This window comes from Hippopotamus amphibius, chromosome 3 (assembly GCF_030028045.1).
Source record: "Hippopotamus amphibius kiboko isolate mHipAmp2 chromosome 3, mHipAmp2.hap2, whole genome shotgun sequence".
Taxonomy (NCBI): domain Eukaryota; kingdom Metazoa; phylum Chordata; class Mammalia; order Artiodactyla; family Hippopotamidae; genus Hippopotamus; species Hippopotamus amphibius.
Window position 1 is genome coordinate 40,689,683 of NC_080188.1, and position 25,914 is coordinate 40,715,596.

At 36.6% G+C, this 25,914-nt stretch overlaps 1 protein-coding gene across 1 annotated transcript in view; it reads right to left on the reverse strand.

The window, feature by feature from the left end:
* Nucleotides 1-933: 933 nt before the first annotated feature.
* CENPC (centromere protein C) overlaps nucleotides 934-25,914 on the reverse strand; it is a 135,010-nt gene continuing 110,029 nt past the window's right edge. The window contains exon 18 of the mRNA XM_057726585.1: nucleotides 934-1,131. Coding sequence (XP_057582568.1) covers nucleotides 1,093-1,131 — 39 coding nt within the window. The 3' untranslated portion in view covers nucleotides 934-1,092. The remainder of the gene's footprint in view (nucleotides 1,132-25,914) is intronic.

The following is a 25,914-nucleotide window of genomic DNA, read 5'->3' on the forward strand; positions in this document are numbered from 1 at the left end:
GTGTGCCAGAAAAGAAGCGATTCAGACAGATTTCTAGGAATGAAGTTCCAGGAGAGAACAACACTCTATTCAACTCAATAAATTCAACAAGTGTGTGTTAAGAGCCTACTTATGCCAAGCAATATTCTTGCAGTAAAAGACAAGTTTTAAACATGTATCCTTGTCCTCATGCAGCATCTTAGTAAGGACAGACCATAAGCAATACAAATAAAAAAATATCATATGAATTTTTAACACATAGTGCTAAGTGCTGTGGGGATAAATAAAGCAGGAACAGCGTTCCTGGGTGGGATTGGTAGGTTGTGATTTTAAACAGGGCAGCCAGGACTGGAAGGTTTCAAGAAGAAGGTGGCATTTGAACAAAGACTAGAAGAGATGGGGGTTCCTATGGGCAGACATCTAGGGAAATATGTTCAAAGCAGAGCATGCCCTGTGTATCCTAGGTCCTACAAGGAGGCCAGAGTAGCTGGAATGGGATGAGCAGAGGGGAGAGATGTGGAGATAAAGCAAAGAGCTGGTATGGGGGAATGTTGGAAGGCTGCTGCAAGGACTTAAACTTTTACTTGGAGCACCTGGGAAGCCAGGGGATGGTTTGAGCAGACGTTTGACTTAATTGCCATAAGGCTTTGGGCTCCGTCTGGCCTGGTTGGTTACATAAACTTATTTGTATATAAGAAGGGCAAACAAAAAACAGAACTGAGATCTCCAGATCAGTTCATTGTTCATTCAATTAACAAGTAACTATTGACTGATCAAACATAAGCCTAAACTCTAGGGACACAACTGTGAGTATAACACAGACCTACTACAGGAATTAAGATTTAGTGGGAGAGAGAAATAAGAAAAGAGTCACACCTCAGATGTAACTTTATTTTTTTGTAAGTAAACCTAACTTGCTCATGGGGCTCCATTTCCATGCAATAGGGGAAAAAAAATACTTTTTCAATTTAGTTCAGTCTCTTCTGTTCTCCCTGGTTGCGGTTTTCCCACTCAGCCGGGTAAGCTTAAGTAACAAGGAGAGGCATCACGTGCATCATTGTGCAGCCACTATGGAGAACAATATGAAGGTCCCTTCGAAAACTAAAATTAGAACTACCACATGATCCAGCAATTCCACTCCTGGGCATATATCTGGAAAAGACAAGAACTCTAATGTGAAAAGATACATGTACCCCAATATTCATAGCAGCGCTATTTATAATAGCCAAGACATAGAAACAACCTATGTGTCCATCAACAGATGAATGTATAAAGATGTGGTGTATATATATATACACAATGGAATATTAGCCATAAAAAAGAATGAAATTTTGCCACCTACAACAACATGGGTGGACCTAGAGATTATTATACTGTCAGACAAAGATAAATATTGTATGATACTACTTATTTAGGAGTATGGGATTAACAGATACACACTACTATACATAAAATAGATAAGCAACAAAGATTTACTGTTAACACAGGGAACACAGGGAACAATATTCAATATAATGGAAAATAATCTGAAAATATATATATACATAAGTGAATCATTTTGCTATATACCTGAAACTAACACAATATTGTGAATCAACCACATTTCAATTTAAAGAGAAAAAAACAGAAGAAAAAAATAAATAAAAATAAAACATTTATTTTCAAATTATTTTTAAAATAACAGTAAACCCAGCACACATTAACATAACATACATAACATATTTCATAGGGGAAAAAACCTACAGAAAGAAAAGAGTGGCACTGTTTTACATTTTCGCAAATCTCTTTCATATCTGCTGAATAGACGTTTTAGTTCAGGCTGCTATAACAAAAATATCATAGAATGGATGACAAACAGCAGAATTTATGCCTCACAGTTCTGAAACCTGGGAAGTCCAAGATTAAGGCACCAGCAAATTTGGGGTCTAGTGACTTAGCATTGGTTTGCAGATGGATGCCTGCCTGCTGTGTCCTCACACAGTAGGTGTGGGGAAGAGAGAGAGAGAAAGACACGCTCCTGTCTCTTTTTTTAAGGGCACTAATATGGTGAGGGCTCCACCTTCATAACCTAATTACCTCCCAAAGACTCCATCTCCATATACCATCACACTGGGAGTTAGGGTTGCAACATATGAATTGGCCGGGGCAGGGGTGGGGGGGACACAAACTTGCAGTACCTCAATGTGACTGCATTTGGAGATAGAGTCTTTAAAAAGGTAATTAAGTTAAAATGAGGTCACTAAGGTAGGCTCTAATTCCATATAACTGGTATCCTCATAAAAGGACAAAATTTGGACACAAACACAGAGTAAAGACCATGTGAAGACACAAGAAGAAGACAGCCATCTACAAGCCAAGAAATCAACCCTGCCAACACCTTGATCCTGGACTTTTAGCTTCCAGAACCATGAGAAAATAACTGTCTCTTGTTTAGGTCACCCAGTCTTGGTACTTTGCTATGACAGCCCTAGCGAACTAATACATTTATCATTCATTTCTTATACATCACAGTGAAATCTGATCATATTCAGAATTTTCTCTTTCCTTAAGGTCAGGAAGAGGCATATCATTGTCCACCAACTACTCTCTGTGAATAAACACTGTGTGGATTATAATGTAAACACAATCTGCATACACAGCTGGTACTTCATTGAGCCCAATTTCATTTCCAAAACAAAGGGAAATTTGCTGTAAAGAAAAATCTAAACCTCTGCATTTCAGGATACAAAACACTAGCTTTGACTTTTTTTTTTTTTTTCTCTCCATTTCTGTTCACCAAGATTTAAAAAATTCTTAGGTCTAATCTCATACAGGATCACCCTATTATATTACTTTGGGGGTTCAAAGAAAGGAGAGTTCACGTCTGGACAGGCAATGGGGAGTTTTACATTAAGGGGGTGGCATTCAAATCAGGCCGCTATAGGTGAGAAGGACAGGCAGCAATTAACAGGCAGTATACTCTAGCTCAAAATATAAGATTAAGAAAATCAATGAAATCTGGAAAATTTGGTGTCTAAACTGATGAATGTGGGATTATCTCATTTCATTAAAGCATGTATATATGTAGGGAAGTAGTGAGTAAAGACTTAAAAAAAGTATTCCAGAAACCAATCACTGAAGATTATTATAAAGCTAAAGAATTTGGATATTAGCCCAAAGGACAGGCACATTTCAATAACCCACTTGAGTCATTTGTTAAACATAGAGTTTCCTGAGCCCTATTCACAAATGAATAAATCAGAATCCCTGCCAAATGAGCCTCCAGAATGCACACTTGTACCTAGCTCCCCAAGTACTATCTGCCACACTAAAATTTGAGAACCACTGCAATAGGTGGTTGGAAACTATTAAGTGGTCCTGAAAATTTTTGAGCAAGGGAATGACCAAATTATGCCTAGACTTTAGGATGACTAATCTAATGACAAAAGGTGGTATACATATAACAAAAGAAACACTATAGAGAAGGCAGGAGATAGGTTTAGGAGGCTGATGCAACAGTCAAGGCAAGAAACAATGAAGGCTGAGATAAGGGTGGATATAAAGGGCTCTGTGTTATATAAAACACAGGACAAAAGTAGGAATCTAGGACTTCATAACACTAATATCTAAAAAGATGAAAGAAAGGAAGCATCTAGGAAGACTAAGTTTATAAGCCTAAGTAGCTTAGGGATTTAGAGTAAGGTAGTCACAAGGAAAAGCTTGCTGGGCATTTAACCAGAAGTACATGATGGATTCAGACTGAGACATGCTGAGTTTGAGATTCTGATAGGACACCCAAAGCAAGATATTCAACTGTCAGTCTGAACGACAGACTGGAGTTTTAAGAGTGAAGTAAGAGCTCAAAACACAGATTCAGTATTTTTCTGGACAGAGATGATGGCTGAAGCAATGTGGATGGGTAACACCTGACTGTTGTCTAGCCAACACAGGCCCTAGGGAAAGTCACACAGAACCAGTGAAACTAATGAGAACTTAGAAGTCAGAAATTGAAACTGTATTACTAATGATATCATTTCTTGCATTGTTAAGTTTATGATAGTTTACATTAAGATCTGTAACTAAAATTACATCTCTGGGCCTTTTATATAGATTTATTTTAAAACTAAAAACAAACGGCCCTAAAAATGTAATTGTAATGAATCTCTTAATTTTCAGTGTAGAATCAAGTAGCATAACAGCCAAAGAAATGTGTGACTTGAGACATACTGATCCTTACTATTTCCAGTATCTTCTGTATTCATCTTTGCAATTTTTTTTGCAAGAGTACATTCTCAGTTTTCTTCATATGATGCCGATGGCTCATAAACTTTTGGAGTGTTTTCATTTTGACAGTCTATCTTACCTTCACTTGATTGTGTGGCTGGGTATAGATTCTAAGTTCAAAAATCCTTTTATCTCAGATTTGGAAGGAATTTCCTTTGTCTTACACTGCCCAGTATTGCTGATGCGCTGATTCTTGTTCCTTGTAAGGATCTTTTTTTCTCTCTGAAAGCTTTTAGGATTTCCTTTTTATCGTTAAGAGTTCAGAAAGTGTTAGCAAAATGTTTCTAGACGTATCTTTAAAATTTTTTTCTCCTTCACTCTTAGGGGATTCTTTCGATCTGAAGACTCTTCAGCTCAAGAAAATTGTCTTCTATTGTTGTTTTTCTCCTTTCTGCTATCTGTTCCTTCCTTATGAAAGATCTATTAATGCTTTACCTACTGAATCTATCTACTATGTCCCTTAACTTGTCTATCATATTTCCAGTCTCTTTATTTTTCTATTTATCTCTACCTTTCAAATTGCCAATTGCTTTTTCAACCACGTCCTTTCTAGTATTTATCATACCTACTGAATGTTTAAATTTCTAATAACTGTCTTATCCCCTGATTGCTTTTTTTTTTTCCACCAATAGCCATTGCTTGTTTTATGGATCAAATTTCTTCTTTCATAATTCTGAAGACACTAACTGGATTTAACTGGATTTTTTTTTTTTTTTTTTTACTTTTTAAAAATTTTTTCTTCTCTTATCTAAATTGTTTCTGTCTCTTCCAGGGTGGTTGTTATATCAGTTTATCCTAATCTGTCTTTTTCAGGCTATATTTTTTCTTCCTTGTATGAGTTTCTTCTGCAGTTTGGTTATTCTGTCTTCCTAAAAATCCTTTCATTTGAAGAGGAGGGTGGGTTTCACATAAGGGCATGGCACTTATCAATAGGCAGGTTTCTCTGTAGGCTGGATACCCTGGGAACCAGCCAACAGGTAGACAGGCTGCCATTTGACAAAATAAGGACATAAAGTATTTCTAGCGTTTTATACCCATAGATGCAGCTGCTCATCCTTTAAACTTTCCTCTGTATCTATTTTTGAGGACCCAAGTTCTGTTCCATTTCTTTCTCAGAGTACAATACCCAAACCAGGAACATATTCAAGAATTTGCTCCCTAATGTTGATGTACTCTACCTGGCATTTAATAGAAACAGCAAAATTACCTTGCTGATTATTATTATTATGACAATTTTTAGAGTAGTTTCAGGTTTACAGAAAAATAAAGTGGAAAGTACAGAGAATTCCCATCTGCCCCCTCCCCTCCTAATACACCACTGTTTCCGCTATTATTGATGTCTTGCATTAGTGTGGTATTTTTGATACCACTGATGAACCACTGCCTTGCATTTTTTATTGAGGTATAATTGACATATAACATTACATTAATTTCAGGTGTACAATATAATGATTTGAAATCTGTATATATTGCAAAATGATCTCCACAATAAGTCTGGTAAACACATCTGTCACCATATATAGTTACAATTTTCTTGTGTTGAGAATTTTAAGATTTACTCTCTTAGAAGCTTTCAAACACACAATACACTATTATTAACTACAGTCACCATTCTGCATGTTATATCCCCAGGACTTATTTATATTATAATTGGAAGTTTTTACCTTTTGACCCCCTTCACCCATTTAACCCACCCCCACAACCCCCACCTCTGGCAACTACCAAACTATTCTCTGTATCTATGGGCTTTGTTTTTGTTTTAGATTTTTTTAGATTTGTTCTAGATTCCACATATTAATATATTTAATATTAATATATTTAATATTAATTCCATATATTTATCATCTTCCCTGATTCAGACCTTTCAATACATAATGATTACATATAATATATTATAATATACACATAGAGATTATATTTATAATATATATTGTGTATATTAGATTATATATTATATAGATATATACATTCTTTGAAAATAATATATATACTGAATTTATTTTACTTTATTATAAATATAAATTTAGTATAAAATAGTATTGATGACATTATAACAATAATATAATAATTAATAATGTGTCTCTGTGCTTATACATTCTAATGTCCTGTCCATTCACAATAAAAGTTAGTAAATTATTAAGTCCTTTGGATCAAGGGGCCTGATGAGTACCAACTTAATCCAAGAGATTGGGTCTAATAGGTTAAATCAAAGATAATTTTATTGAGGACTTCCCTGGTGATGCAGTAGTTAAGAATCTGCCTGCCAATGCAGGGGACACAGATTCAATCACTGGTCCAGGAAGATCCCACATGCCGCAGAGCAGCTAAGCCCATGCACCACAACTTCTGAGCCTGTACTCTAGAGGCCACGAGCCACAACTATTGAGCCCATGTACCACAGCTACTAAAGCCTGCATGTCTAGAGCCCATGCTCTGCAACAAGAGAACCCACTGCAATCAGAAGCCCACGCACCACAACGAAGAGTAGCCCCTACTCGCCACAGCTAGAGAAAGCCCATGCACAGCAATGAAGACCCAACACAGTCAATAAATAAAGTAATTTTTTAAAAAAGATAGTTTTAGTGAGAAAGTAGCTATTGTGCACTTACTAGATGCCCAGGCATAAGAAGGACATTACTGGAAGTTACAAAGAATTGTAAAGAATCATCCTTATGTTAGCACATGTATGCATTATTTTCCTAATTAAATGTAAGCTCCTAATAGGAGGCACTGGGTCTTATATATCATTTGTATTTCATAGTTCTAAGCATTAGGCAATAAAACATTAAGCATCTGTGTGTACGCAGTTTACCATTAGAAATGGTATCTTCTACCAGTCCGTAGAATGGCTTTCATTAGTTGTGAATCAACTGCAAATAATCACAAAACATTTGAAATTTAAACTAATAGAACTACTAATTAGGAAAGAAAGTAAATTGAAAGACTATTTGGATAGCAATGTATAATGTGCAAAATTGAAATCAAAGTAGAAAAAAAGAATCTTACTTTTCTGACATTGTCTTGGCAGTGATTTCTTGGATATGACACCAAAAGCATACATAATTAAAGCAAAAATAAACAAGTGGGACTACCTCAAACTAAAAATCTTCTTAATAGCAAAGAAAGCAATCAACAGAACGAAAAGGTAATCTACACAATGGGAGAAAATATTTTCAAACCGTATACCTGATAAGAAGTTAAGATTCAAAATATATAAAGAACTCATATAACTCAATAGCCAAAAAAAAAAAAAAAAATGGGCAAAGGACTAGAGAAGACAAATGGCTAACAAATATATGAAAAGATGCTCAATATCACTAACCATCAGGAAAATACAAATCAAAACCACAATGAAATATCACCTCACCTCTTAGAATGGCTGTTATAAAAAAACAAAAGACAAGTGTTGGCAATAATGTGGAGACATTGGAACCCTTGTACACTAATGGTAGGAATGTAAGATGGTGCAGCTGTTATGTAAAACGATATAAAGATTCCTCAAAAAATCAGAAATAGAACTACCATACAATCCAGCAATCCCACTTCTGCATATATATTCTAAGGAAATGAGAGTAGGATCTTGAAGAAGATACATCTGCACCCCTATGTTCCTTGAAGAATTATTTACAATAGCCAAGATATGGAAACCACTTAAAGGGTCATCAATGGATGAATGGATAAAGATGTGGTATATACATACAATGGAATACGATTCAGCCTTTAAAAAGAAGGAAAGCCTGCCATATGCAACAACATGAATGAACTTGGAAAACACCATGCTAAGTGAAATAAGCCAGTCACAAAAGGACAAATACTGCATAATTCCACTCATATGGGGCATCTAAAATAGTCAAGTTTATAGATGAAAAGAATGAAATGGTGACTGCCAAGGTCTTAGGGGTGAGGGAAATAGGGAGTTGCTGTTCAATGGGCATGAAGTTAGGCAAGATAAATGCGTTCTAGAGATATACTGTACAGCATAATGCCTATAGTTAACAATACTGTATTGTGCACTTAAAATTTTGTTAAGAGGGTAGATGTCATATTAAATGTTCTTACCACACACAAAAAAAAAGGGTACAAATAAATTTTTGGAGGTGCTGGATATGTTTATCTTGATTATTATGATGAATTCATGGGTATGTATGTATGTCCAAACTCATCAAATTGTATACATTATATATGTATAGTCTTTTGTATACCAATTATACCTCAATAAAGCTGTTTAAAAAGTGAAAAAGAATTTGTTATTTTAAGAATATTAAGAAACAAATTCTCCTTTCATCCAAATTAACCTGGAGCATCAAATCAACCTATGGTGGTTTAAACTTAAAAGGCAAGGCACTGCACCACCTGATGAATCACAGGTTTTTAAAGAGTCTGAGATTAATGAATTTGTCTAACCTATTGTCATGTGGTAGAAAAAAAATACTGAGGAAAAAGAAAATAATAAATGTAAAAGGCTGTAAAGGTTATAAAAGACAGAGCCAAAGGAGAATATATTTTGCATAGGTTGTCAGTAGTAAGAACAACATTGAGAGAGAAAAGATGGCGGCGAAGTAGAGGGACGTGGAATGCATCCCTCTCCACAGATGTATTGGGAATGCATCAAAAGACACAATAATTCCCACAGAGAACCAACTGATCACCAGCAGACGACCTTGAACACCATAAAGGACCTCAAGGATCCCGACATAACTGGTAGGGAGGCATTTACGATGGCTCAAAGAGGGTGAAGCTGCAGAGCTGTGGCAGATGGGAGGGAGTGAGAAACACACGGAGGGTCCGCAGCACAGCTCAGCGTTCCCGGACTGAGACGTCGATTCAAAGCTGAACAGCAGGTCCGGGAGATGGAGTGGGAGCGTGGGAACCGGAGAGCTGGTTCAGGGTGAGAAAAATTGTTGCCAGTAATGTGACGGACCAAGAGGACAGGAGGGAAGAGGTCCGTGGCGAGGAATGCCTGCCCCTGAGAGCTGCCCGGCCATCATGGCAACTGGATGCTGCAGGCTCATGGGTGGCAGGGAGGAGCCACGGGCATAGCCTCTCTCTCTCTTTCGGCACCTGCAACAGGCAGTGGAGGGACGCCTGTGGGCCACTTACAGCACTCAGGGATAACAAGTACTCTCAGGCCCTCCGGCGGGGCGAGCTTAAAACTCCTTGGAACGCCAGCAGCAGGGAGGCTGCCGAGAATAAAAAAAAAAAAAGAAACCCAGAGAGAGGCCCAACTCTGAGACTTTCTGTTTATACTGGAGTCACCAGCATCCCTCTGCAACATGCACCTCCAAGCCCGACTGAAACAACAGTGCACCATTGCTCACTCACTCCCAGGGGAAGGAGCCACTATTGTACCTTCTCCCTCCCCACACACCAAGGCTTACAGACGAACAATAAAGGAAGCTCTGCTGGTCACAGAATAATACAAAAATCCCAAGGTGAGCAGAAGGACACTTACAGCTGAGACTATAAGGAAACAGAAATATTAGTATCAATTCTACTGAACTGGTCCATTCTGGGATCAGTTCTGGTTTTTTTTTTCTCTCTCTCTCTCTTTTTTTTCTTTCCATTATTAATTATGATCGTAGTCCTAAGGGATCTACAAGTTTTATAACATATTTTTTTATTCTATTTTTTATTCAATTTTTATTTTTTTGCCTTTTTATATACCTCTATTTCTAGCTAGGTTTTTGGTAGTATGGACAATATATCTCCCATACCTTCCTTTCATCACTATCTTTTATACATTTCTAATCCTTTTTATTTGCATATTTCCAGTCACACTACGCTCTTCTGTTCCCCGTCTTCCATCCATTTTTAATTTATTTTATCTTAACATACTTATAAGTAACACTATCAACCTGCTCAGACTCCTTGCTCTATTCTCCAGATGATACATCAATTTGGTATTTAATATTAGGTTTTTGTCTTTATCTTAGTTCTTAGTACAATTGTCTAATTTCATTCTGGGAATCTCCATTCTGTCTGGTGGTACTCTAGCTCTTTTCTATATTTGATCCTAGCTTACAAAATCTCCCTGGATTAGTGTTTGTATGTGTAAGGTGTTATTTGTTTGTTTGTTTGTTTTTGCTTTTGTTTCTGTTTTGTTCTGTTTCGGTTTTCAATTTCTGTTGGGTTTCTCTTTGAATATCTGATAGCATACTGGGGTTCTGTCAGGTCTTTCCAGAGCCTTATGTCCTAATGCATTCAGTAATTGTGTGTCTTATACATGTATGTGTTTCCTAGACTTAGTATTTGTTTAACCCAACACTTGGACATTAGTCTGGGGCTTCGACAGTCCTCTATAAACACCTCTATCTCCAAGACAAGCAACCCCAGAAGTTTGGACTACCATGAGGAAACAAAGAAACACCATGCAGGCAAAGGAGCAGGAAAAAAACCCACAAGACCAAATAAATGAGGAGGAAATAGGAAAAATGCCTGAAAAAGAATTCAGAGTAATGATAGTAAAAATGATACAAAATCTCAATAACAAAATAGAGAAAGCACAAGAAACAGTTCCTAAGAACTCAGAAAAACAAACAGTAATGGATAACAAAATAACTGAAATTAAAAATATTCTAGATACTATAATCAGCAGAATGACTGAGGCAGAAGAATGAATGAGTGAGTTGGAAGGTAGAATGGGGGAAATAACTGCCACAGAGCAGGAAAAAGAAAAAAGAATAAAAAGAATAGAAGACAGTCTCAGAGACCTCAGTGATAACATTAAGCGTACAAACATTTGAATTATAGGCATCCAAGAAGAAGAAGAAAAAAAGAAAGGGTCTGAGAAAAAATTTGAAGCGGTTATAGTGGAAAACTTCCCCAACATGGGAAAGGAAATAATTCACCAAGTCCAAGAAGCACAGAGAGTCCCATACAGAATAAACCCAAGGAGAAATACACCAAGACACATATTAATCAAACTAATGACAATTAAACACAAAGAAAAAATATTAAAAGCAGCAAGAGAAAAGCAACAAACAACATATAAGGGAAAACCCATAAGGATAACAGCTGACCTTTCTATAGAAATTCTGCAGGCCAGAAGGGAATGGCAGCATATAATGAAAGTCCTGAAAGAGAGAAACCTACAGCCAAGAATACTCTACCCAGCAAGAATCTCATTCAGATTTGAGGGAGAAATCAAAAGCTTTCCACACAAGCAAAAGTGAAGAGAATTCAGCACCACCAAACCAGCCTTACAACAAGTGCTAAAGGAACTTCTCTAAGTAGGAAACACAAGAAAAGGAAAACACCTACAAATACAAACCCAAAACAATTCAGAAAATGGTAATAGAAACACACATCAATACTCACCTTAAATGTAAATGGATTAAATGCTCCAACCAAAAGACACAGACTGGCTGAACGGATACAAAAACAAGACCCTTCTATATGCTGCCTACAAGAAACCCACTTCAGACCAAGGGATACATATAGACTGAAAGTAAAGGGATGGAGAAAGATATTCCATGCAAATGGAAGTCAAAAGAAAGCTGGAATAGCAATACTCATATCAGACAAATTAGACTTGAAAGTAAAGCCTATTACAAGGGACAAGGAAGGACACTACATAATGATCAAGGGATCCATTCAAGAAGAACATATCACAATGGTAAATATCTATGCCCCCAATATAGGAGAACCTCAATACATAAGGCAAATGCTAACAGCCATAAAAGGGGACATCGACAGTAACACAATAATAGTGGGAGACTTGAACACCACACTTACATCAATGAACAGATCATCCAAACAGAAAATCAATAAAGACACACAAGCTTTAAATGACACATTAGACCATCTCGACTTAATTGATATTTATAGGACATTCCATCCAAAAACGACAGAATACACTTTCTTCTCAAGCGCACAAGGAACAATTTCCAGGATAGATCACATCTTGGGTCACAAATCAAACCTCAGCAAATTCAAGAAAATTGAAATCATATCAAACATCTTCTCTGACCACAACACCATGAGACTAGATATCATTTACAGGAAAAAAACTGCAAGAAATACAAACACATGGAGGCTAAACAATTCACTCTTAAACAACCAAGAAATCATGAAAGAAATCAAAGAGGAAATCAAAAAATATCTAGATACAAATGACAATGAAAACACAAGAACCCAAAACCTATGGGACACAGCAAAAGCAGTTCTAAGAGGGAAGTTTATAGCAATACAGTCCTACCTTAAGAAACAAGAAAATGATCGAATAAACAACCTAGCCTTACACCTCAAACAATTAGAAAAAGAAGAACAAAGAAACCCCAAAGTGAGCAGAAGGAAAGAAATCATAAGGATCAGAGCAAAAATAAATGAAAAAGAAAGGAAGGAAGCCATAGCAAAAATTAATAAAACTAAAAGCTGGTTCTTTGAGAAGATTAACAAAATTGATAAACCATTAGCCAGACTCATTAAGAAAAAAAGGGAGAAGATGCAAATCAACAGAATTAGAAATGAAAAAGGAGAAGTAACAATGGACACCACAGAAATACAAAAGATCATGAGAGACTACTACAAGCAACTATATGCCAATAAATTGGATAACCTACAAGAAATGGATAATTTCTTAGGAAAGTACAATCTTCCAAGACTGAACCAGGAAGAAATAGAAACTATGAATAGACCAATCACAAGTATGGAAATTGAGGCAGTGATTAAAAATCTCCCAACACACAAAAGCCCTGGGCCAGATGGATTCATGGGCGAATTCTATCAAACACTTAGAGAAGAGCTAACACCTATCCTTCTCAAACTCTTCCAAAATATCGCAGAAGGAGGAACACTCCCAAACTCATTCTACGAGGCCACCATCACCCTGATACCAAAACCAGGCAAAGAGGTCACAAAAACAGAAAATTACAGACCAATATCACTGATGAATATAGATGCAAAAATCCTCAACAAAATACTAGCTAACAGACTCCAACAGCACATTAAAAAAATCATATACCATGATCAAGTGGGGTTTATCCCTGGGATGCAAGGATTCTTCAATATAAGCAAATCAATCAACGTGATACATCATATCAACAAATTGAAGAATAAAAAACATATGATCATCTCAATAGATGCAGAAAAAGCTTTTGAAAAATTCAACACCCATTTATGATAAAAGCTCTCCAGAAAATGGGCATAGAAGGAAATTACCTCAACAGAATAAAAGCCACATATGAGAAACCAAAAGTCAACATCGTTCTAAATGGGGGAAAACTGAAAGAATTCCCTCTAAGAACAAGAACAAGACAAGGGTGTCCACTCTCACCATTAGTATTCAACATAGTTTTGGAAGTTTTAGCCACAGCAGTCAGAGAAGAAAAAGAAAAAAAAGGAATCCAAATTGGAAAAGAAGAAGTAAAATTGGATAACCTACAAGAAACGGATAAATTCTTAGAAAAGTACAATCTTCCAAGACTGAACCAGGAAGAAATAGAATATATGAACAGACCGATCACAAGTATGGAAATTGAGGCTGTGATTAAAATCTCCCAACAAACAAAAGCCCAGGACCAGATGGATTCACAGGTGAATTCTATCAAACATTTAGAGAAGAGCTAACACTGATCCTTCTCAAACTCTTCCAAAATACAGCAGAAGGAGGAACACTCCCAAACTCATTCTACGAGGCCACCATCACCCTGATACCAAAACCAGGCAAAGATGTCACAAAAAAAGAAAATTACAGGCCAATATCACTGATGAATGATAATGCAAAAATGCAAAATGCAAAAATCCTTAACAAAATACTAGCTAACAGAACCCTACAGCTCACTGAAAAAAATCATACACCATGATCAAGTGGGGTTTATCCCTGGAATGCAAGGATTCTTCAATATACACAAATCAATCAACATGATACATCATATCAACAAATTGAAGGATAAAAACCATATGATCCTCTAAATAGATGTAGAAAAACCTTTTGACAAAATTCAACATCCATTTATGATAAAAACTCTCCAGAAAATGGGCACAGAAGAAAATTACCTCAACATAATAAAAGCCATATAAGAGAAGACAAAAACCAACATCGTTCTAAATGGGGAAAAACTGAAAGAATTCCCTCTTAGAACAGGAACAAGACAAGGGTGTCCACTCTCACCATTATTATTCAACATAGTTTTGGAAGTTTTAGCCACAGCAGTCAGAGAAGAAAAAGAAATCAAAGGAATCCAAATTGGAAAAGAAGAAGTCAAATTGTCACTCTTTGCAGATGACATGATATTATATATAGAAAACCCTAAAGACTCTACCAGAAAACTGCTAGCACTCATTGATGAGTTTAGTAAAGTAGCAGGATACAAAATTAATGCACTGCTATTAATGCACTTGCATTGCTATACACTAACAACGGAAGAGCAGAAAGAGAAATTAAGGAAACTCTCCCATTCACCATGGCAACAAAAAGAATAAAATACCTAGGAATAAACCTGCCTAAGAAGGCAAAAGACCTGTATGCAGAAAACTTTAAGATACTGATGAAAGAAATCAAAGACAACACAAACAGATGGAGGGACATACCATGTTCCTGGATTGGAAGAATCAACATCGTGAAAATGACTGTACTACCCAAAGCAATTTACAGATTCAATGCAATCCCGATCAAATTACCAATGGCATTTTTCACAGAACTAGAGCAAGAAATCTTACGATTTGTATGGAAATGCAAAAGACCCTGAATAGCCAAAGCAATCTTGAGAAGGAAAAATGGAGTTGGTGGAATCAGGCTTCCTGACTTCAAACTATACTACAAGGCCATAGTGATCAAGGCAGTATGGTACTGGCACAAAAACAGAAAGGAAGACCAATGGAATAGAATAGAGAACTCAGAGGTAAGCCCAAACACATATGGGCACCTTATCTTTGACAAAGGAGGCACGAATATACAATGGAAAAAAGACAGCCTCTTCAATAAGTGGTGCTGGGAAAATTGGACAGCTACATGTAAAAGAATGAAATTAGAACACTTCCTAACACCACACACAAAAATAAACTACAAATGGATCAAAGACCTACATGTAAGGCCAGACACTATAAAACTCCTAGAGGAAAACATAGGCAGAACACTCTAGGACATACATCAAAGCAAGATCCTTTTTGACCCACCTCCTAGAATCATGGAAATAAAATCAAGAATAAGCAAATGGGACCTCATGAAACTTAAAAGCTTTTGCACAGTGAAAGAAACCATAAACAAGACTAAAAGGCAACCCTCAGAATGGGAAAAAATAGTTGCCTACGAAACAATGGACAAAGGATTAACCTCCAAAATATACAAGCAGCTCATGCAGCTTCATACCAAAAAAGCAAATAACCCAATCCACAAATGGGCAGAAGACCTAAATAGACATTTCTCCAAAGAAGACATACAGATGGCCAACAAACACATGAAAAGATGCTCAACATCACTAATCATCAGAGAAATGCAAGTCAAAGCCACAATGAGGTATCACAACCGATCAGAATGGCCATCATCACAAAATCTGGAAACAACAAATGTTGGAGAGGGTGTGGAGAAAAGGGAACTCTCCTGCACTGTTGGTGGGAATGTAAGTTGGTACAGCCACTATGGAAAACAGCTTGGAGGTTCCTTAAAAAACTACACATAGAACTACCATAGGATCCAGTAATCCCACTCCTGGGCATATACCCAGAGAAAACCATAATCCCAAAAGAAACATGTACCATAATGTTTATTGCAGCACTATTTACAATAGCCAGGACATGGAAGCAACCTAAATGCCCATCAACAAGTGAATGGATAAAGAAGATGTGGCATATATATACAATGGAATATTACTCAGCTATAAAAAGGAATGAGATGGAGCTGTATGTAATGAGGTGGATAGACCTAGAGTCTGTCATACAGAGTGAAGTAAGTCAGAAAGAGAAAGACAAATATTGTATGCTAACTCATATATACGGAATCTAAAAATGGTACTGATGAACTCAGTGACAAGACAAGAATAAGGACGCAGATGCAGAAAATGGACTGGAGAACTCGAGGTTTGGGGGAGCGGGGGGTGAAGGGGAAGCTGAGACAAAATGAGAGAGTAGCATAGACATATATATACTACCAAGTGTAAAATAGATAGCCAGTGGGAAGCTGCTGTATAACAAAGGGAGTTCAACTCGAGGATGGATGATGCCTTAGAGGACTGGGACGGGGAGGGTGGGGGGGGAGTCGAGGGAGGGAGGAAGGGAATACGGGGATATGTGCATAAATACAGATGATTGAACTTGGTCTACCTCAAAAATAAATAAATAAAAATAAATAAAAATAAAAATAAAAAAATAAAAAGAACAACATTAAGACAAAGGGGTTGAGAAGATAAAGAGAAAAATAAGGGCAAGTTGTTTTCACATTTAAACTGTCCTAGGGAATGGTTTTATAAAACGTCATATGGCAGTATTACAGAGTAAGCATAGTCATACCATACATTCCTAGTTATTTGACCAACTCAGTTGAAAACTCATGTTCACACAAAACCCACACACAAGTGTTTATAGTAGCTTTATTCATAATTGCCAAAAACTGGCAGCAACCAAATGTCCTTCTGCAGTTGAATGGATAAATAAACACTGGTACATCCATACAATGGAGTTTTGTTTACAGGTAAAAAAGAAATTATCTATCAAGCCACCAAAAGGCATGTAGGATATCTTAAATGCCTATTGCTAAGTGAAATGAGCCAATCTAAAAATGTTATGTACTATATGATTCCAACTACATAATATTCTGACAAATCCAAAACTACAGAGACCATAAAAAGATCACTTTTTGCCAGGGGTTCAGGCAAAGGAGGAGGTGGTTAATAGGCAGAACACAGGGAATTTTTAGGACAGTGAAGCTATTCTGAATGATACTGTAATGGTGGGTACATGACACTAGGCATTTGTCAAAACCCATAGGAATTTACAATACAAAGAGTTAAATTAAATGTATGCAAATTTTTACAGAATTATTTAGGTCAGAGTATCTCCAGATAGAATGCAGAGTGTGACAAAACAATCTAACTATATTAGAAATGCATCAAACAACCTCACTGAAGGGGGTGAGAGAGATATCGGTGCTGACTCAAGTAACTCTGGAAATGAGTGGAGACTGTAAGACTAAAAGAAACAGTATATAAGCACTATACTCTAGTTGATTAAGTTGTTTCCTATGAGGGTATAAATTAACAACTCTGAAAATGCTGTACATGTTTTCTGGAACTCCAGCAGCTGGTGAGAGCCAGGTTCTTCACTGTCCTAATGGCAGCTTATAGATAAGCAAGGGGAGAAGGCTAGAATGATCCATGTGGTAATGGATTAGAGTTGGAGACGTCAGTATGAACTCATGTTTAGCTTAATACAGATACAATGGTTATGTAGAGAAGTATTTGTAGATGTGTGTGTACACAGGTTGGTATACTCACATGTATTTTACTGCTCTATGAGCTGAGAGGGCTTATAAGCAACACCACCTGGTAGTAATGAGTACATCTAGCACCCAGATTTTGTCTTCTACTACCATCCTCTAATAAGAGGAACTAGGGTTCCTTGGAGAAACGACTAATACTAGAACTGGGACAATACAAGACGAGCCTGGAGCATGTTATAGTGCCAGGAAGTAATAAAGTGCTAAAAAACCAAAAACAAACCACCACCACCAACAACAACAAAAACCCCACAAAACAAAACTCACAAAGATGTCAAAGGGACACAGGAACAACCTGAAAGATCTCCAAGAGCCAAAAGTTAGAGTAATTTGAGCACTAAAATAAAGTAGTATTTGGTTATAACCTAAAGTGTAAAATAATATCCATTGAGTCCATACAGATATAAATATTTGAATAAATAAACATGGGAGAAAGGACAAATTTCCCCTGCAGAGGAATTCCAAATAATTTATGTAGATATTCCACCCTCAAGGAAGGGAGCATAACTCCCCACTTCTTAAGTATGGGCAGCATAGTTACATCATTCCAGAGACCACAGTATGGAAAGGAGAGGGGAAAAAGGAACTTTATCTCAGAGAAACACGACATATGCTACTTACAATGGTAAGTCATGTTGACAGTATGACTTGAAATGATATGATGAAAATGGCGTTTTACCTTTGTGTTCTTCCTCGCCAAAACCCATAACTTCAGTATAACCATGAGAAAAATATCAGACAAATCTCAAATCTACAAAATGCCTTACTAGTACTCCTCAAAACGGTCAGGTTCATCAAAAACAAGGGAAGTCTGAGAAACTATCACTGTCATGGGGAGCCTTAAGGAAATCTGATAACTAAATGTAATGTGATATCCTGGAAAGGATCTTTGAACATAAAAAGGAAATCTGAATAAAATTCGGATGTTATTTAATAATAATGTATCAACATTGCTTTATTAATTGTAACAAATATAACAAAATAATAAAGGAAGCTCAGTGTGAATGAGTAGAGAGAACTCTCTACTATCTTCACAACTTCCCTGTAAGTGGAAAACTTCTAAAATTTTAAAAGCTTATAGAAAAACAGCTAATACAAGACAATTTCAAATTCCATCGGGCTGTAATACAAAGGGCTCATACTCTTCTCACATGAAAGTTTGATTCCTTACACTAAACAAAGAACTCTCAACTTCTGAGAGACTGAAGGCAAAGGGAATATGGAATGGCTAGTGGAGGAGGAAAGTCAAAAAAAAAAATCAGTTTTATCCTAATCTCCAGTTGCAGAAGCAAGGACAGTAGAATATTTCTTCCTTAATGTATCATTCATGAATTTTAACTATCATCCCCTCTCTTTGCACTCTTTACCTTCAAAGTACGTATATTTGATGCCCTGTTGGTAATTAACATTACCATGTTTAATCCTTGAATTGCAGAATATTGAGATACGGTCATTATAGCACTGAAGGAAGAATTGAGATCACCTAATTAGACTGTGTTCCTTTGGAGAGGAAGAGTATATTTATACTATGAACAATCACATTGATTGGAATAATTCTGGAAGTTTACATCTAGGAAGATGGATGTACTTGCCTATTAGGCAGCCAAAAATTAGGTGGTAGAGCACATATATTTGAGTTTTAGCTATTTCCTTGATTTCCAAAAGCCCAGGTAACTGTGGTCCCTCTGCCACTGGTTATGGTCTTGGCAGTTTTGAGTATTCAATGCAAGCGTATGAGAGAGTTGAAGGTAAGATGGATGGAGTAGCAGCAATGGTGGCAGTGGTAGTAAGAGCAGTAGAAGCATCAGTAGTGGAAGAGGTTTTATTTGGCGCCATGTCTAGTCCAGGTATTATTCTTTACTGAGCCTAGTTCACCAACTCTCTATTATTTCCAAGCGCTATCATCTACCCACTACCCTTTTAATCAATTCCTCTTCTGCTTTATGAGAGTTTCCACTTCTTTTAACAAAAAATATATTTACTATGTTGTTGTAAAATAAAGATGAATGATATATATAGATGTATATTATATATACACCATACATTTATGTGTATATAAATGAATATATATGGAAAAAACAATGTATACCATGCACAACAAACATCAAGGAAAGTTATTTAGCTGCAATATGAGTTTCACATGTGAGTATATTGCATTTTTTTCTAAACCCTAAAAATATGTGCTTGTCATACCGTAGATCCTTCTTCTTTTTCCCTTTATCCACCCAGTATTACTTGCCTGTCTGGATTCTGTGCCAGTGTTCCGCAGCCCATCCCTGCCAGAAAGACATTTGCAGAGATATAAGTTGTCAGCTCTGGGCACATCTAAGTATGTGGCTTTCCTCTAAAATTTCTGTTTTCAGTTGACAGTATAGCACTTCCATCTTGTTTCCTTTCTGAATTAAAGGGGGAAAAAAGACCTAGATAATCTCAGTTGACATAACCTGTGCTGCCTTGACAAATTAGTTCTTGGGAAAATTAATGATGCATCCAGCCATAGGCAAGCTATTTGATTCCTCCTTTTCCTACACTGATAAAATAAATGAACAGTGGATGTTTTCTAAGCAGTAGCTGACAAATTTATTTGTATGCAGAAAGCAGACTTTATAAAACACTTACACATGAGGGTCCAACATCAGTATCCATATCAATGTGGATTGGTCAAGGTTCAACTAAGTTTAATATTCAGAGGTGATGGCTCATTCACACACATCCATGATAGCTGTTGACACCAAGGAACTAGTTACAATCTCTAATGTCTAAAACTAGCATCATGTCCTCTCAAGTAAAGCACTGGTGGTAATGTCTTTCACAGACTGACCCTCAAAAAATAGAAGAAAAAAAAGTTAAAATCAAGAATCAGCATCCTTTTCTAATGTTTCTTTCCTTTTCTTTCTCCTTTATATTATAGTTAAGGTATTATATTGCATTATTTATTTATTTGTTTGTTTGTTTGTTGTTTGTTTGTTTTATTGGCTGTGTTGGGTCTTTTTTGCTGTGTGTGGGCTTTCTTTAGTTGCAGTGAGTGGGGGCTACTCTTCATTTGGTGTGCAGGCTCCTCATTGCCATGGCTTCTCTTGTTGCGGAGCATGGGCTCTAGGCGCATGGGCTTCAGTAGTTGCAGCACATGGGCTCAATAGTTGTTGTGCATGGGCTTAGTTGCTCCGTGGCATGTGGGATCTTCCTGGAGCAGGGATCAAACCCGTGTCTCCTGCATTGGCAGGTGGATTATTAACCACTGTACCACCTATGAAGCCCTATATTGCATTTTAAAATTACATATATTATAGTCTATATTTATTATAAATATATTTATTTTGTTTCAAGGTATTAAATGAGCATAACAAAATATTTGTTATGGCAAGGGGGCTTTGGGTCTTATATAGTTTTTCTTTCAGATTTATTGAGGTATAACTGACAAATAAAAATTGTATATATTTAAAATATATACCTTGATGTTTTGATAGACTTAATACACTGTGAAATAATCTCTGTAATTAACAATAAACATATCCATCTTCTCATATAGTTACTATTATCTTTTTTGTGAGAACACTTAAAATCGACCTGCTTAGTAAATGTCAAGTATACAATACAGTATTGCTATACTATAGTCACCATACTGTACATTAGCTCCCCAGAAGGAAGAAGGAGGAGGGACAAAGAGAGGGTATGGGAGGGGAGGAGAAGTGACAGACACTGTGTGTGCCCCACAGAGCCTAAAATATTTACCATCTGGCCCTTTACAGAAAAAGTTTGCTACACTGTCCTTGTTATAAAGTTTTTGATTTCCTTCAATAAAGAGCTTTCTAGACTACCTCTTTTACTGCTACTCAGAATTTTTTGAAGCTATTTATTTTCACTTAATTTCATATCATAAAAATTATCAGTAAGAATTGATAGAACATACTCTGGTGATACTTTTATTAATGTAAAATTCTCTTAAAGAGAAGAAAAAGCTAAATATTGAAGAAATAAATTACAGAACACAAAAAAATAACATCATTACCAGTCACTCAAAAAAATAAATGCTTACATGAAAATCTAGCAAAACATGTATGTGACTTGTGTGCTGAAAATACACAATACTAATGAAATAAATAAAAAATATCTAAACAGATGGAGATGCAGTTTTCCTGGATTGAAAGACTCAACATAGTAAAGATGTCATATTTCCCCCAAATGATGTAAGGTTTAACACAATTCTTATCAAAATCTCAGAAAAATTATTTGTTGATATAGACAAGTTTATTCTAAATATATATATGAAAAGGTAAAGGAACCAGAATGGCTAAAATCATTCTGAGAAAGAAGAACAAAATGGGAAGGGCCACTCTACCTGATTTCAAGACTTATTATATAGATATATTAACCAAGACCATGTGGTATTAACAGAGGGGTAGATACAATGGATCAACGACACAGAACAGAGAACCCAAGTCCATACAAATATGCTGAGCCAATCTTTGACAAATGTGCAAAAACAATCCAATGGAAGAAAGATAGCCCTTTCAAAAATGGTGCTGGAGCAACCAGATATCTACAGTCAAAGGATGAACTTTGACGTAAACCTTAAATGTAAAATGTAAAACTACAAAACTTCTAGAAGATAACATAGGAGAAAATCTTTGGGAGCTAAGGATTGGTCAGGAGTTTTCATGAGGAGTGACATTAGCATGCAGTGTGATGAAACAGGAAGTCCCCACTCATTGTCCCTGAACTCAGCACAAGAATTTGGCAGCCATCCATAGGAAAAAATAAGTGGCTTTATGGCAGCTTTGAGATCTGGATAGGAGATTATGAAACCCCAATGGAATCCAAGACCAAGGAGGACTGTCTTGCGAAGGTACATCCAGGTCCAAGTGGTAGAGCTGCTCACCATGGTCCTGGCTACAGGCTCAAAACTGCCCTGCCCACTGTAGACCCAGCTACAGCCCTGTTTGGACTTGGTCCTGACACCAACACAATCTGCCGAGGGATCTAGCAGGAGTCATAGCCACCCATGCCCGCCATAAAAGGCCCACCAATTTTGGTCCTGGCTGTGGACCCTGAAGCAGGAGGACCCTGAAACACCCAGTGACCAGGCACCAGTGCCTCTTAGCTATGGTCCTGCCCAGGGATCAAGTGGAAGACAAGGGTATTCATGCCCCAAGGCAGGCCCTCCAACATTGGTTTAACTGAAGATCCTGAAACAGCCCTGTAACCCAGCTCCAGCCTCTCTCAGCCACAGGATGAAAGAAATTCAGGAAGACAAAAATAAATGGAAAGATATCCTTTGTTCATGGATTAGAAGAATTAATATTGTTAAAAAGTCCATACTAGCCAAAGCTATCTATAGATTCAATGGAATCCTTCTCAAAATTTCAATGGCATTTTTCACAGAAACAGAAAAAAACACAAAAGACCCCAAGTACCCAAAACAATCTGGAGAAAGATGAAAAATCTGAAGGCATCACACTCCTGATTTTAAACTGTCTTACAAAGTGATACTAATCAAAACAGTATGGTATTGGCATAAAATAGACACATAATCCAATGCAACAGAATAGAGAGCCATGCATATACACTCAACTAATCTTTAACAAGGATCCAAAGCATGAACAATGAGAAAAAAGTAGTCTCTTCAATAAAGGGTGTTGGGAAAACTGGATATCCATAGGCAGAAGAATGAAGTTGGAACCTTATCTTACACCATACACAAAAATTAACTCAAAATGAATTAAAGACTTTAATGTCAGACCTGAAACTCTAGACTTTGAGAAGAAACATAGGGAAAAGATCCTTGACATTGGTCTTGGTAATGATTTTTTTGGATTTAACAGCAAAAGCACAAGCAACAAAAGCAAAAATAATTGTGATTACATTAACCTAAAAAGCTTCTGTACCATAAAGGAAAAATTCAAAAAATAAAAAGGTAACCTATGGAAACAGAAAAAATATTTGCAAATCTTATACCTGAAAAGAGGTTTATGTCCCAAATATGTAAAGAACTCATACAATTCAATAACAAAACAAAAAGGAAGAAAATAAAATCTAAATTTAAAAAAGAATTTAAAAATGGGCAAAGCACCACAATGGACATCTTTCCAAAGAAGACATACAAAAGGCCAACAGATATATGAAAATGTTTTCAATATCACTAATCACCTGGGATATGCAAATCAAAACCACAATGAGTTATCACCTCACATCTGTTAGGAGAGCTATTATCAAAATGATAAAAGGTAACAAGTGTTGTCAGGGGTGTGGAGAAAAGGCAATCCTTGTGCACTGTTGTTGGGAATGTAAAGAAGTATGGCTTTTATGGAAAACAGTATGGAGCAAAAAATTTAAAATAGAATTACCATATGATCCAGCAATCCCTTTCTGAGTATATATCCAAAGGAAATGAAATCAGCATCTCCAAGTGAATCTGCACTTCCATGGTCAGTGCAGTGTATTTCCCAATAACCAAGATAAGAACATAAGTATCCTTGCTGGATGAATGGACAAAGAAATTATAAATTGAGAAATACATACATACACAAACACACACACACACACACACACGCAATGGAATATTATTCATGGAATATTATTCAGCCATAAAAAAGAAGAAAATCCTGCTATCTGCAACAACGTGAATGAACCTGGGGGACATCATGCTAAGAGAAACCAGACACAGAAAGATAAACACTATATGATCTCAGTTACATGTGGAATCCTTTTTTTAAAAAGTCAACCTCATAGAAGTAGAGAGTAGGATGGTGGTTGCCAGGAGTTGGGGGTGGGGTAAAGGGGGAGATGATGGTCAAAGGATACAAACCATCAGTAATAAGATGAGTAAATTCTGGGGATCTAATGTATAGCATGATGATTATAGTTAATAATACTGTATTGTATACTTGAAATTTGCTAAGAGAGTAGATCTTACGTGTTCTCACCACATACATACAAAACGGTAACTGTGTGAGATAATTGATGTGTTAACTTAATTGTGGTAATCATTTCACAGTGTATGCTTATATTATCATGTTGTATACCTTAAAAACATAAAACAGTTTGCTTGACACTAAAAGCATGATTTATAAAGAAAAAAATCCATAAATTAGACTTCATCAAGATTTAAAACTGTGTGGGACTTCCCTGGTGGCTCAGTGGTTAAGAATCCGCCTGCCAATGCAGGGGACACGGGTTCGAGCCCTGGTCTGGGAAGATCCCACATGTCGTGGAGTAATAAAGCCCATGTGCCACAACTACTGAGCCTGCACTCTAGAGCCCACGCACCACAACTACTGAGGCCTACACACTCTAGGGCCTGCGTGCGACAACTATCAAGTCTGTGTGCTGCAACTACTGAAACCTGCGAGCCTAGAGCCCATGCTCTGTAACAAGAGAAGCCACTGCACTGAGAAGCCCGTGCACTGCAACAAAGAGTAGCCCCCACTCACCACAGCTAGAGAAAAGCCTGTGCACAGCAATGAAGACCTAATGCAGCCAAATTTTTTAAATTTTTTAAAAAAAGATTTAAAACTGTGCTCTTCCAAAGACCCTATTAAGATGATGAAAAAGCATGTCACAGACTAGGAGAAAATGTTTGCAAACCGTATATCCAAAAGTGATTCACATTCAAAATGTATTTTTTATTATTTTCCAGTTTTATTGAGATATAATTGACATATAACATTGCATTAGTTTTAGGTTGATATATTTTTTATATAATCAAGATTCAACATTTAAAAATATCCAAGTAGAAAATGTGCAGAAGACAAGAAGAAACATTTCATTGAAAAGGATATATGGGTGGCAAATAAGCATATGAAAAGATTTTCAACATCACTAGTGAAATGCAAATAAAGATTATGATGAGATATCACTACTTACCTATTAGAACAGCTGAAAAAAAAAGTGACAATAGCAAATGCTGGTAAGGATGCAAAGAAATGGATATTTCATATATTAATTGTGGGAATGTAAAACAGTACAACCAATCTAGGAAACAGTTTAGCAGATTGATGTGGTAGAAATACCATATGTGCATTTCTGTGCATTTATCCCAGAGAAATGAAAACCTACACTTACAGAAAAACCTGTACATAATGTTCATATCATCTTTATTTGTGGTACATCCACACCAGGGAATACTACTCAGCAATAAAAAGAAATGAACTCATGATATATGCAACTTATATGGATTTCAAGGGCATTATGCTGAGTGAGAAAAAGTGAAAGGTCATATACTATATGATTCCATTTACATAACG